We start from the raw sequence: 13,591 nt of genomic DNA on the forward strand, positions 1-13,591 counted from the left end.
GCAAGCCTGCTGCTAACTGTCCATCACGAGGTCAGAGGAATCTTAGCTGCGGCCCTCCACCCCGAGTATTGGCTCACGTGGGAGTGAAGCGTCACGTCTTTATGTCCGTGTGGCTGAAAATTCAGGAGCTGTTGGGGGTGCTGGGCTTTCGCCCCAGGAAGAAGAACTGGAAGCACTGACTTTCTCTTCCCTCCTCCCTTCACTCCCTCCCCGAGGACGAAGGGTTGCCTCTGCTCACCTCAACTTGTCTTACCTATTACATTCTTCCTTTTTACTAATTTTTATTGGTTTAAATTCAAGTTAGTTAACACACAGTGTTATCACATCCTTTGTGACTCCACTGTCTATGGCTAGGCACCCCCCGCCCCCAAGCTAAAGTGAGCAAACGAACATTTTATCAGTCTTTTATTTATATTTTTGGAGAAGATCTACAGTTTCACGAGAAACACTGATTTTTTTCTCAAACAATAGAAAAAAGTTAAAAAAAAAAAGAAATCTAGGGTCTAGTGTCTTAGAAGAATAAAACAAGTCTCTTCAGCAAGCATCGGGCCAATTCAGACGGGAGTAACCAGTGAAGCAGGAGTCACACACAGGAAGTTCACATTTATCCAGTTTTAGGAAGAACCCAGATGTCGTCTTGTCTGGTTCTGTAAGGTTCCAAGTGGACCGGCTCAGCCTAAAACTGGCAACAAGCTGACCAGCACAGCCTCCGGGGGCCGTGTCGTTTGGACACGGGTGGCTCACTCTCCGGGAGGCTGCATCTGTTTACAGAACTCATCGAACTGCTGCTGCTCCAGCTCTGTCATGACTCGGTTGAGGGCATAGATCTGAAGGGAGAAGCCGACATGTTAGCAGACGAGGCAGCTGCTTAAGCAGACACCACAGGCTGGGTCAAGGGCAAGTGCCGGGCCTGGGGCAAAAATGCAGGGACAGTGATAACGGAGCACAAGAGACGGCTACTGATTCCATCTGGAGCATGAGGAGAGAAGCAGGCAGGTGGCTTGATCTGGCTTTTGAAGCTTCAGTAGGATCTGGACAAGCAGGGAAGAAAGGACATACTAGGGGGCGGGCAGAGGGTGGTGTGACGGAATAAACAGAATGGAAGAGTACAGGATTAGTTCTGGAACCTTCAACTATGCTAATATGAAGGATATCACAGCGTGTGGGGAGGTGGAGAAAGCACTGAGGATGTTGGAGCCTTAAATGCCCTGCCGAGGCATCTGGACTTTGGCCAGACTCTGGAGAGCCAGCAAGATTAGTGCGCAGGGGAGCAACCCGATTGTATCTCTGCTTTGGGAGAGATAACTAGAGACCATGTGAGGGATCAAGTAGGGGAAAGAGAGATTACAGGCCCCTTAGGAGGCATCATCACAATAGTCCAGGGAGGAGGCGGCAAGAATATGACGACGTAGGGCAGGCAGCGGCGGTGGAATGAAAATCTCAAGAGACATTCTCAGGTGAAAGGTGGGGTCTCTACCTCATTCCTCACCTTTATCCTTGTGGTGCTGATCTGTCCACTAAAGAACAGAAACATCATAAAACGCCCCCAGTTGTAAAAGAGAAAAATGAAGGTGTGTTTGTGTGTGGGGGCGGGGGGATGTAACTTGGATCAATTTAAGAGAAGACAAGAAAGGGGGAAAAAAGAAACCGAGCAGTGAGACAAATAGAAAACACAAAATAAAGAGCAGAAAAGGCAACCAAATGTGTAAGAGAGGATCACTAACCATGCAAGATGGTTCTTTGAAAGCAGTAGAGAAAATCCTGCAAACCTATGACAGGGTGAACAGAGATAAAAAGGGGGAGACACAAACATGACTGGAATCAAAAAGAAAAGATAATCACTGATCTAATGGAGACTAACTCCAAGTATTATGAACTTTGTGTCAGTAAGTTTGAAAACTTAAAATGAAATAAATTCCTACAAAGAGTAAAATGATCAAAACTGACTACATAGAAAGGGTGAATGATCCTACAGTCCCCCCATGTGTCTGCTATGGTGAGACCCTATAATCTCTAAGGAAAATGGGAATCCCACACAGTGATGAGGACAGTGACAAGCAACATAAATGATTATCAAAAAGCAGAATACTGATGGTTAAGGGGCACCTGGGTGGCTCAGTCAGTTAAGCGTCTGACTTCAGCTCAGGTCACGATCTCGCGGTTCACGAGTTCAAGCCCTATATTGTGCTCTGTGCTGACACCCCAGAGCCTGGAGCCTGCTTCAGATTCTGTGTCTCCCTCTCTCTCTCTGCCCCTCCCCCACTCGTGCTCTGTCTCTCTCTCTCAAAAATAAAAACTTTAAAAAAGCAGAATACTGATGGTTAAAATGGTTAGCTTTTAGGTTATATACACTTTACCACAATGAAAATAAATGCATAGATCTGAATAGTTTAAAAAAAAAAAAGCGGAGTGAAGAGAGACAGTCACAGAATGTAGTAACATATTTAAAAATTCAGAAACATGCACAACTAGATAGTATATTGTTAGGCCACAAAGTATTACTTGGGGGTACACAGTGGAAGAGTAAATTAGTACAGAACAGCAAGGGCATGATCGGCATAAAATCAAGAAATTAGGCCATGCTAGTGGGAAGGGTTGGGGACAAGACCAGAGTGGGGCCCGAGAAGCTTCCAAGTTCCTGGTCGTGTTCTATTTCTTCAGTTGGGTGGTAGGCACAGGGTTGTTATATTCATCTCCTTTAAGTTGCACACATTATATATACATATGAATACACATACTTCTTATATATGTAGATTAGATATAGATTTATAGATATAGGTATCATATATTTGAACCTCGGCTTCATCCGTTCATGCTTTACTGAGCATTTTAATCTGCATCTGACTGAGCTGGGGACTAAGAAGGATATGAAGTAGCTTCTTGGAGACCAGAAGGCAGACTGGTAGAAGGGAAAATAAAATAAGCAGAGAAAGAAGGGACTCAAAATAGGTCAGCAGGTCTGAGCCAAGGAATGAAAGACTTTTGAGAAGGAAAGAGTCGCTAACAGTGTCAAATGCTGCTTCACAGCCACATGTGCCCTCTGTTCCCATTTATCCCCCACATCGCTCCATCACATCAAACTTTCTAGAATGTGCCATCTTCGTAGAACTGAATGGAAACTGTGTCTCCTTTTCCCCGCAAGGGTCTTGCCATTTCTATCTTAAAGAGACTACATCCCAGGCAGCACAGATAAAGCGAACAGCAAGGTCACTGTGGGGCAAAGCAAAAAGCAGGAGCCGAAGGTCAGATTTAGCTGGCAGTCCTGCCCCTCAATCCCTCAGTAACTAGGGTTCTGTGCTTTAAAGTGAGGATAATACCTTCTACCTCACAAAGTCACATATCCTCTATCTCTTCCTTATGCCAGGCAGGATTTACAAAGGTCAGAATAATGGGAGGAGTAATAAGCCCTAGTGTGAAGATACACGTGGTCATGCACGTGCAGGCTGGCCCCGTGCCTGGGAATGTTACATTTCAATATTCCTTTGCAGCATATCACCATAAACACGATCAGTCCTTCAATTCAGAATCCGCACAAGTAAAAGCAGGCCAAGTGCCTGGAAGCACCCGATCTCTGCTAACAATCTGCTGCCATTTACTGGGTGCTCTCTCGGTGCCAGGCCCTGTGCTAAGTGCCTTACATACATTTCTGTTCCTCATGACAATCTTGGAGGTAGAGGTCATCATCCTCGTACTAAGGGGGGGACTGAGGTTCAGAGAGATGAAGCATCTTGTCCAAGGTCCCATGGGAAGAACTGGGGTTCATAGAGGAGCGGGGATTTAGAGTTGGACTAATAAATCTAACCTGTGGAACCTCACCAGAAGGATGTCAATAAGGACAAGAATGTCCCTGACAGCATCTTTCCTTACAGTGTGCACAAAGGACGGTTGCCTCAGGCTGTTTCTTAGAGCAACCCTCCAACTGTTCCCCAAGGCACAATGCAATAAGAACATCTGGGGCCTGGATCCAGGTGGGGATGGGGAGGTGAAGAAGGGGAGAATAATTTGTTAGAATCCAAGTCCACAGCCCTCAGGCGGTCGGTCTTAACCCAAAGGTAGATTTCTGTGTATGGATTAACTTCAAACACTCTATTATACAGTTTACTTAGTATAAAGCGCCTCCCCCAATGAATGCAGCTCCACGAAGGCAGGCATTCTTCTCCGCCTGGTCCAGTCACGGGTCTCAAGCTCCTGCAACGGCGCCTGGCCCCTAGTAGCAGCTCAGGACTTAATGAACGGATCAAATCAACAAAAATGTGAAGTCTTTCGCTATCAAGTAGGAAAAGAAGTGAGGAATGAGAACCCCCTTACACTGCTATCACCTCTTTGACAGCAATCTGGCAATGTCTAGTACAACGGAAATATACACAGCCATTCTACTTCTAGTTATAGATGCTCTACGGAAATTCTAGCACAGGTGCCAAAGCATCTATGACATCAAAAAGTTTTTCACGACAGTAATATCTGTAGTAGTAAAAATCTACAAGTAATTTAAATGTTCATTACTGGAAGAACGGGCAAATATACCCAAGTGGATTCATAAAACAGACTACTGTATCTCTTTTTCTCCTATGCTCATTTCTTTTGTTTCTTAAACTAAGAAACAGACTCTTAACTATAGAGAACGAATCGATGGTAATCAGAGAGGAGGTTGGGGTGGGGGGGATGGGTCAGGTGGATAATGAGCACCGGGTGATGTATGGAAGTGTTCAATCACTACATTGTACACCTGAAACGAATATTACACTGTAAGTTAACTAACTGGAATTTAAATAAAAAGGCAAAAAAGAAAATAAAATAGATTACTGTAAGCAGTGATGAGGAATAAACTACATTATTATAATAACATGAATAGTCCTAAAAAACATAATGTAGGCAAAGGGTCAAATAAAACACAGAATTTTATTTTTTACTTGTTTATTTTTCTTTTTTTAAAGGAGGATTTTGTCAGTTTTTAATTTTTTTTAATGTTTATTTCTTTTTGAGAGAGAGACAGAGAGAGAGCATGAGTGTATGAGTAGGGGAGGGGCAGAGAGAGAAGGAGAGAGAATCCTAAGCAGGCTCCACACTGCCAGCACAGAGCCCAGTATGGGGCTTGAACTCACGAACTGTGAGATCATGACCTGAGTTGAAGTCAGATGCTTCACCAACTGAGCCACCCAGGTGCCCCTACTTATTTATTTTTTGATAATTTTTTTTAAGATTTTATTTTTAAGCAATCTCTATGCCCAACATGGGGCTTAAACTCACACCCCCGAGATCAAGAGTTGTACACTCTACTGACCAAGCCAGCCGGGTGTCCCAAAACACAGAATTTTATTAATATAAAATTTTAAAACACAAAAGAACATTGTATATTGCTCAAGGATATCTATTAATATATTTGAGTGTTAAAGCATAAAACATTATAATGGTTGCCCACAGAAAGGGAAAAAGGGTGTAAGACAGGAATGGACAAAGAGGACTTCAAATTCATATGTAATTTTTATTTATCTGAAAGGCTCCAGGCGAGTATGACAAAATATTAATCACCACCAATCTGGGGTGCTGAGTACGCAGGTGTCTGTTCTAATACTCTGTTCTTCCGTATTTTTTAATGTCTCAAAAAAGGAACAAATAAAATGACCAGAAAGAGGGAAGACAGTGCAGCAAGCTTTCTTATGATATTAAATACTAAAAAAAAAAAAAAAAAAAAAAACCCTACATGTCTGGATGTGCTCCAACAAAGGTAGTGTCAACAGTTTAGCTTTTCATTCTCAAGTTGATTGTGTCGACTGAACAAAGGAACAGGTCTGGTGGCTATAGGACCTGCTCCTCTTCTGGTTATGAGCAGCTAGCTGCTCCCCGGCCAAATCCCGAACATCTGTGCTAGGGGGTATCCAACACTTGTTGTCTCACTCTGACCCCTCCCTCACATGTCCCTTCCGTTTTTCCTTTCTTCCTTGCACAAAGGCTCTGCACCAGGAATCACGTGGGGACGGTCAGGGCTCTGACAGTAACCTGGCATGAGACTCTGGGCTGCCACTCCATCATTCTGGACCTCGATCTCCTCCCAGGAGAGCACCTGCTTTCCTGGAGGCAGAACTGCATCACAGTTCTCTCTCCTGTCTCTATTCCAGCATCATCTCCAGCAGACCACAGGTATACTTGCCCATCTTTATCTCACCTCTGCTCTTTGTCTTTGCTTCAGTTCCTGCTGGGCTGATTTCTGCTTGGCCTTCTCCACTCTGCTGACAGGTTCTTTAACTTTGGATTTTTCTTTGCGGGCAGGTGGATCCATGACTTGGCTTCTGAACGCTTCCTAGCTCTGATGATGCAGAAGAGACTGATGAACAACAGAAAGAAAGAAGGAAAGAAAAGAAAAAAGAACTGCCGGTCCCTTCCCTAACAATCCCTGAGCTCAGCCCCTTCCTTTGACAGGGAAGGCAGAGTGGCCAGGTGAAAAGGGTGCTGGATTTGGTGGACTAAGACTGAATCCCACCGCCATGACCTTGCTGGGCGTCGCTGGGCGAACCGTTATAATATTCTATTTTTCTGTATTTTCAAATTTATAAGAAAAAGAAAAAGCAAGAAATGAATAAAACTAATATAAGGAGGGAAGAGAGTGCACCAAACTTTCTCCTGATATTAAATACTTAAAATCCCCTCCCCACTCTGAGCCTGTTTCCTGTCTGCAAAATGGGCCAACAGCCACATTCCCTGCCTCCTTCCAAGGCCTGCGGCGTGAGGATCAAGCCAGAGGACCTCTGAAACGTTCATACACTGCAGCGCGGTTCTGTGAGGACACCGCGGCCCGGCGGGGCCGGCCCACGCGTCGGAGCGGGTCGGCGGGGAGGCCCGGGCCTCGCGCGGTCTCCGGCCTCCGACCCGGCGCCTTCCCACGCCCCGCCGGCCGACAGTTACGGCCCCCCTCCGCCGAAGGGTCCCCGCCTCCCGCCGCTCCGCCCGGGCCCGCCCGCCGCAGCCCGCCGCCCGCCCGCGGCCCAAGCCCGGCCCCGGGGTACGCCTCCCCGCCCGCCGCTGCCCTCTCCGGGGGCAAGATGGCGGCGAGCAGCGGCCCGGAGTCGCCGCCGGCCCTTCTCGCCTCGGGACTCCAGGGCCCGGCCGCGTCGCCGTGCAAGACCCCACGCGGGACACCCCCGCCTTTCCCTACCTCCCGGCTTGGACTCGCTAGCCCGCCGCGCCTAGGATTGGGCAGGGCCGGGGGCGGGGCCGAGAGGCGGGGCGGTGGGGCTGGCGCGCTTTGAGGCCCCGCCCCCGGGAGAGCCGCGCGTGCGCAGAGAGCACATCTGGCCATTCCCAAGTCATTCCAGAGTGTGAGCTCTGGGGCAGGGGCAGGAGGTGACCAGCAAAAGCTTTCCCTGGGATATTTTCTGGGACAGCTACTAGGCTTTGAAGAGTGAGATCTCAAGCCGGGACGAGAATTGTTAACTTCCTGGCCTTCACTATTCTTAATTCGAAGAAAAGTGTAGATGGTGACCGCCGCCTTCTTGGTTTACAAGCTCGTTAAGAAGACCAAGGGAGGGAGGTCCTGCTGGCCACAGTGTTTGGAAAAAGGAAATCAGGACAGAAATGTAAATAACCAATATAAACATAGAGAAACGTTCAAGCTCATCGATAATACATAATTTTACATTTTTTTATAATTACAATTTTACAGTCATTTAAAATAATTTTACAAATCAAAATAGCTGGTCATCGTTTCTCATTTATTAGATTAGAAGGATTGAAGAAAATGGTAGGTAAATGACAACAGAAATCTTGTTCAGTCTAATCGTAATAATAATAATAATAATGATAATGGCTGCCTCACACACTGTTCTTAGAGCTTCACATTTATTAACTCATTTATTCCTGTTGATAAGTATGTATGACAATGGACATGTATAGGACCATGTTGTTATCCCCATTTTACAGGTAAGGGAACAGAGGCACAGAGAAGTTAAATGACTTGTCCATGGTCACACAGCTAGTAAGTACCCCAGCAAGTATTTCAGCCAGGATTTAGGATAGGAAATGGCCCATCCAGAGAAAGACGCGGCCATGTAGACCCCCCAACTTTTGTTCCTCTAAGGACTAGGCAAGAATTGAAACAATTGATGGATGCTAAGCAGGGAGCTGTTCAATGGATATAGACTTTGAATTTTGCAAGATGAAAAAGTCCTAGAGATCTTTTGCCCAAGAATGTGCATATGTTTAATACCATTGTATTGTACACTTAAAAATAAATAAGATGGGAAATTTTGTGGGTTTTTTTCACCACAATAATAATACAAGCATGATCTTTGACTCAGCAATTCCACTTCTAAGTTATCCTAACTAAATAATCAGCGATAGCACTATTCTTAAGAGTGAAAAACTGGAAACAATAAAAATAATTGTAATAGGGGTTGATTAAATACATCATAGGATAGCTGTCATGGGAGTCAATGCAGTCTTTAAAATGACATAGCAGAATATTTATTGATGTAATAAAATGTTTTTATTAAATGAAACAGTTAAAAAGAGGCACATACAACATGATCACAACATTTGTTTTATTTTTTCAAAAAAGATTATTCTGGACATATGGAAAAAAGATTGGATGAAAACATACCAATAGGTAAATCCAGATTACTTTGAGAGTAGAGGGGATTTTTATCTTCTTTGTGCTTTTCTGTATTTTCCAAAATTTCTGCAATGAACACTTATACCTTAGCAAGATTTATACTGTCTTTTAATTAGAAGGAAGTCTAATAAATTTCATTTAAAAATGCTATACGAATGGTGATTGGATTATTGTTAATAATAAAAGTAGCCAAGTTAGACTGGATTATAATACAGCTGGAAACAGGCATAGGCCTTTGGAAAACTTTAGAAAGCCATTCTAAAACGGATTGCATGCAGGGTATGAAGGAGTGGAAAAGCCGAAGTAGAAGATTAGGAAGAATAGTGGAGCCACTGATAAAAGTGAAGGTATGCTGAGTTAGTTTGGGAAAGGATAAAGAAGAGGGTAAATTAGAGGGGTGTGTGTGTGTGTGTGTGTGTGTGTGTGTGTGTGTGAGAGAGAGAGAGAAAGACACACACACACACACACACACACACACACACACACACACAGTGTGTGTGTTAGTTTATACTCGAGGTGGCAATAGGCAAGAACAGTTGTCTAGCTCCAGAAAGGTACAGGTGTAGAGACACTGGTTTGGGATTCTTCATCAGGATAGGAAGGAGGGGGAATCTGGAAGGAGGGGGAGTCTGGAAGGAGTGAAAATCCCCTCCCCCTAATTCCTCCATGAGTTTATGATATCTATCTATCTATGCATCATCTGTCATCTTTTTGTGACCATCAACAGACTGTTGGCCAGTCTGCTTAATTCCCTAGTTGGCTGAGTCAGAGTTTATGTTGATACAACCACAGTATATTTTTACAATTGAGGTGTATACCATACTAAGGTTACATTCACTTTATTGAATAATTTTTTTTCCTATAGTCAAAAATTGCCTTTTCCCCCCCCATTCACTTAGTTATGTATGCATCTATTGTTAATTCTTCCCCAAATTCTCCATCTGGACTATAAAACATCTCTTGATCTGGTCACGTGAATCTGGTGATCTTTCAGTGTCTTTTTTTTTTTTTTCTTTTTTTTTTAATTGGAGACATCCTTCCTTAGGCCCATCCTCTTCTCTCCAAATTATCGTCTTGGCCTCACTAGGCAACTATTGTTGTAGGACTTCCCCTAACCACATTCTGGGGATTCCCATCTCTTCTCCCTGGTGCCAAATCCGTTGTGTCCTGGATCTTCCCATTTGTGGTTTATTCTCTCATTTTAGAAGAGTGCATTCTCCAGTAACCTCCCCAGAAGGGGTTCATGGGAGGTAAATGTTTGAAACCTTGCTTGTCTAAAAATGGCTTTGTTTTACTCTCACATTTGACAGTTTGGCGGGGTACAGATTTCCAGATTGGAAATCAAATTCTCTTGGAATTTTAAAGGTATTGATCCGTTGTCTTTTAGCTTCTCATGTGGCTAGACTTTTGAGAAATCTGATTTTTATTCTGATTTCTGTTACTTCCTGTGTCATTTTTGTTTGTTCATTTGTTCTCCAGAATTTTTTAGGGTATAGGTTTTCCCTTCATCCTTGGTGTTCCGAACGCTCATAATGACTTGTCATGGTAAGTCTTTTTCATTCATTGTACTAGACACTCCCTTTCAGTCAGGAAACGTGTAGTGTTCGATTTTGGGAGACTTTCTCTGTGATCGATTCCTTTGTTTTTAAAATCTTTTCTTTCTCATTTTCCACCTCTTGGTTTTGCTCTAGTTTATAAGAGATTTTCCTGAACTTCATCCCCTTCTTCTTCTGTTGAGTGTTCTCATTTCTGCTCCAAAATTGTAATTTCTGAGTTTTTCCTGGTACCTGACTTTTCTTTTCGCAACCTCTTGCTTTCATGTTGTGGATTCAGGACCTTCTCTCATTTCATATACCTGAGGACATCAGTTGTCATTTTCTGCTCTTTCCTTTCACTTCCTAGATTATTTTTTGTTGTTTATGTTGGTCTCTAGCTTTGAAGCTGGAGGCTGTCCTCAAATGATGATAATAGCTACCAAATATTGGGTGTCAAGCTCTGTTCTGAGTATTTTACATATTTTAACTAATTTAATTCTTATACTATCCCAGTGAGGTAGTTACCATTCTTATCCTCAATTTACTGATAAGGAAACTGAGACACAGAAAGGTTAAGGCTCTCATCCTGGACACACAGCCTGGAAGTGAACCTGAATCTAATCAAACCTCCAGCTTTCCAAATCACAGGAAATATGAGGGATAGAGAAATAAATTCAATGATACCACTAGAAAGCAATCAGCCAAATCCAGAATGTGGGACATTGTACGAGACAAATTTCTAAGTTTTACCAATAATCAAGGGTATAAAGACAAAAATCTTTAAAAAAAGGGCAAAGAGACCATTATGGAACAAAGGCACTTTAGAAACCGAACCCCAAAATGTAACATGTGCGTCTCGTTTGGATGCAGATTTGAACAAACCATGTGTAAAAAGACATGTCTGACACCATTGAAAATGTGTGAACATAGACAGGATATCAAATAATATCAAGGGATTATGATGTATGTAGGTGTGTGTGTGTGTGTGTGTGTGTGTACCTTAAATGGGTTCTATTTTTGGAAATTTGCCATAGTGGAAATTAAACTAAGAAATTATTACTTCATTTAAACATGTCCTTACATGTTAACATAAACAAAATATGTTTTATGAGAACAGCTATTTTCTGAAACAAAAAAATTAGTGAGAAGAGTGGTTTTGTTTCACACATCTGTACATCTTTTAAGCGTCTGGCTTGATAAAAGACAGCTGTATTCTCGTATCAGCTCTTAAAAAATTTGATCCGCTGCAGTAGGCTGTGTGGTTGAAGTGGATGTGATTGGAAAAGGGACATTTCAATCGCCTTCTCAAGTAATTGTGGCTATCCTTCTTTAATACTTTGGCCAAACTTGGCCAATGGTAGTTTCTGAAAGGTTACTGCAGCATGGGATCTGCAGCCATCCCGCTGAACTTTTCTTGTCTTTTTTTCTCTCAGCTTTACTGAGATAAAATTGACATATAGGCGTACAACTTGTAGATCTGATACCCTTATATATTGCAAAATGATTACCACCATAAAGTCAGCTAATACCTCCATCGGGTCACATAATTAACATTTCTTGGTTGTGGTGGGAACCTTTAAGATGTGCTCTCCTAGCAACTTTAAAATGTATAAGCCAGTAATGAACTTTTCAGACTCTGTTACCACTGAATTCTCTTGCATTTTGAGTAGATCTTTTACCTTTGCATGATTTTGTCAAGACATGCATTAGTCATTTGGAAGTAACTGGTTCACTGAGTTACACAGGTCTTTCAAATGTTGACACATTTCATTATATAATGTCAAAAAATCACTAATTATATTTAAAAAAAATTTTTTAACGTTTATTTATTTTTGAGACAAAGAGAGACAGAGTATGAACGGGGGAGGGTCAGAGAGAGGGAGACACAGAATCCAAAGCAGGCTCCAGGCTCCGAGCTGTCAGCACAGAGCCCGACGCGGGGCTGGAACTCACGGACCATGAGATCATGACCTGAACCGAAGTCGGATGCTTAACCGATGGAGTCACCCAGGCGCCCCTAAAACAAATAATCGCTAATTATTAATGTCACTACCAATCTCAAGAGCATGATCTTTTTTTATTGGGAAGCTATCAAGCCCACAACGGCAGATGAAATGTCAACACAGTGAAAAAAGCAAATAACAGTTTAGTATTATTACGAGCATAACAATACTGGGGGACCTCAGGAAAGGGTCTCAGGGGCTTCCGGAGTTCATGGACCCCATGGACCCCGCACATTGCTCTCCTAGAGAAACTCTTGCACATGTGAGCCAGGAAAGAATGTTCACAGCAGCACTGTTTGTAAAAGCAAAGGCCCAGGCACAACCCACATTTTTATCAATGAGGGACTAGACACACTGTTGGTGTAGTCATACAATGTCTACCACCCAGTGGTGAAGGAACGTACCAGAGCTCTCTGAATCAATCTGGATGAATTTCAGTATTTTAATCTGTACTCCACCAAAAAGCAGAGTGTGAACCGAGTCCTTCAGTGCAAGAGTTAGGAGGTGATCCCAGGAATCAGGAATGGGTGAGAAGAAAAGGAAGAAAAAACCAATAAAATGTGCATTATTGAGCTAATGACATCTGTGCGCTACTGTGCTCATTTCCTTTGGCAACTCTCTGAGGTGTCGCGTAGAATACAGCTCAGAACTGTCCCTCAGGGTGTGAGGCTGGAGCCTTTTCCACTGATGCCTGTCACTGCCCGGTTGATCCCTTCAGGGCATTAAGGTTCCTGAACTTCTGGGCGGCACACAGGTCGAACAGCCTTCCCTTTGTGTAGAGCCGAGTCAGACAAGCAAAGAGACCTTGTGGTCTTTGAGGTGGCATGCTGGCAGCTTGCCTGCAAGTTTCAGCTACCCCAGGATCCGGGGAGGGGGGTTGCTGAGGGGATATGGTGTCCACCACCCATGTCTGCTAGACTCAGAAACTAAGGTTGAGTGAAAAAAAGGAAGTCACAGGGAATTACGTACAATGTATTACATTTTTACAAAGTTCAAAGATAAATAAAGATATATACTGCATTATTAAGGATACAATTATGGATATTGTGCATATGCAGTTATGGATGTTATGAAAGCAAGACAGGCAGGAAAGGGTTTATCACATGTTGGGAGACAGTCAGCAAGTCTGTTTGCCAGAAAGCACATGTCAGGGTGCAGCTGGAGATAAAGGTAGTGGGGTAAGGAAGGTGGTTCATTGGTGGGTGTCTTTGAAACCAATCTTCAATTTTACTCTAATATGGAAAGCAAAGGGCAGCGAGCTTGTGAGAAAGAACGCGACAGGATGGAAATATATGGAAGGGAATCACTCCGCCTGGGAGGGGAAGGAGGCTTTGGGGCAAAGTTCCCTCGCAGCGGGTAGCACTGGGAGGTTCCCTCCCTTTTAGGGAGCCTCCTTTCTGCTCTGTTCCTTTATCAGGGGCGGACAGGCAGGGTGTGGCTGGTTGGTG

At 43.5% G+C, this 13,591-nt stretch overlaps 1 protein-coding gene across 2 annotated transcripts; it reads right to left on the bottom strand.

Moving 5' to 3' along the window:
* Window positions 1-388: 388 nt before the first annotated feature.
* SVBP (small vasohibin binding protein) lies at window positions 389-7,247 on the bottom strand. 2 transcript variants are annotated; one of them, XM_025912381.2, is made up of 3 exons: window positions 7,151-7,247; window positions 6,164-6,304; window positions 389-827 (listed from the first exon to the last, which is right to left on the bottom strand). In XM_025912381.2, the coding sequence occupies exons 2-3, from the start codon at window positions 6,275-6,277 to the stop codon at window positions 741-743; spliced, it is 201 nt and encodes a 66-aa protein (XP_025768166.1). In that variant the 5' UTR covers window positions 6,278-6,304; window positions 7,151-7,247; the 3' UTR covers window positions 389-740. The 2 variants fall into 2 exon arrangements, with proteins under 2 accessions (XP_025768166.1, XP_086572807.1); XM_086716681.1 differs by having other exon boundaries at window positions 6,164-6,322; window positions 7,151-7,219.
* Between the last annotated feature and the right edge of the window lie 6,344 nt (window positions 7,248-13,591).

The sequence above is a fragment of the Puma concolor genome, chromosome C1 (genome assembly GCF_028749965.1).
Source record: "Puma concolor isolate L17-30 chromosome C1, mPumCon1.1.hap2, whole genome shotgun sequence".
In the NCBI taxonomy this organism is placed as follows: Eukaryota; Metazoa; Chordata; class Mammalia; order Carnivora; family Felidae; genus Puma; species Puma concolor.